General features: G+C 60.5%; 1 protein-coding gene across 2 annotated transcripts in view; it reads right to left on the reverse strand.

The window, feature by feature from the left end:
- Positions 1 to 113, reverse strand: part of SUV39H1 (suppressor of variegation 3-9 homolog 1) — an 11,495-nt gene extending 11,382 nt beyond the window's left edge. For both annotated transcript variants that reach the window (XM_014523904.2, XM_006032000.3), the window contains exon 1: positions 53 to 113. In XM_014523904.2, the coding sequence (XP_014379390.1) occupies positions 53 to 71 (19 nt within the window). In that variant the 5' untranslated portion in view covers positions 72 to 113. The remainder of the gene's footprint in view (positions 1 to 52) is intronic.
- Between the last annotated feature and the right edge of the window lie 464 nt (positions 114 to 577).

The raw sequence follows: 577 nt of genomic DNA on the forward strand, positions 1-577 counted from the left end.
AGCCGCGCCGCTGCACACCGCACGCGCTGACCGACTGCCCGGCCCCGCTCACCTTTTAAATTTTCCGCCATCTTTATATTCCCTTCCGCCAGCCACTGGGGCCGCCTGAAACGTCTCCCTCCCGCGGGGGGAGCAGAGGGAAGGGGGGGAGCCCGAAACCACGCCGCCCATTGGCTGGCTTAGACAGACGGCCGGCGCTTCGAGCAATCGGAAGCCGATTTGTTCCCCGACCGGTGCCGCCCACCTTGCCTGCAATCCCGCCTGGGGGGGTGTCCCGCCCGAGCTATTTATTTGCATATTCTCCCAGCTTGCGCCGCGGCATCGGGGTGGGCTTTTCTTTTTCCTTTTTTGGCGGCCAAACGTTCCCGAAAAGACCGAGAATGGGCTGAAAACCGGTCCCGATGCCTCGCTACGTGTTCAAGAGCTCTATTTCTAGACTCGCCGCCTTTTTTTGGGGGGGGGGGGAAGAGAGAGATGCAGAGTGTTCACCCTCGCTGTGGAGTTTCCCCTCAGCCCAAAAGGTCAAAGGGGCATAGGGAATCTGGACCCGCCCCCCAGTAATTAATTAGGGTCTTCA

Source organism: Alligator sinensis, unplaced genomic scaffold (assembly GCF_000455745.1).
Source record: "Alligator sinensis unplaced genomic scaffold, ASM45574v1 scaffold137_1, whole genome shotgun sequence".
NCBI lineage: Eukaryota > Metazoa > Chordata > Crocodylia > Alligatoridae > Alligator > Alligator sinensis.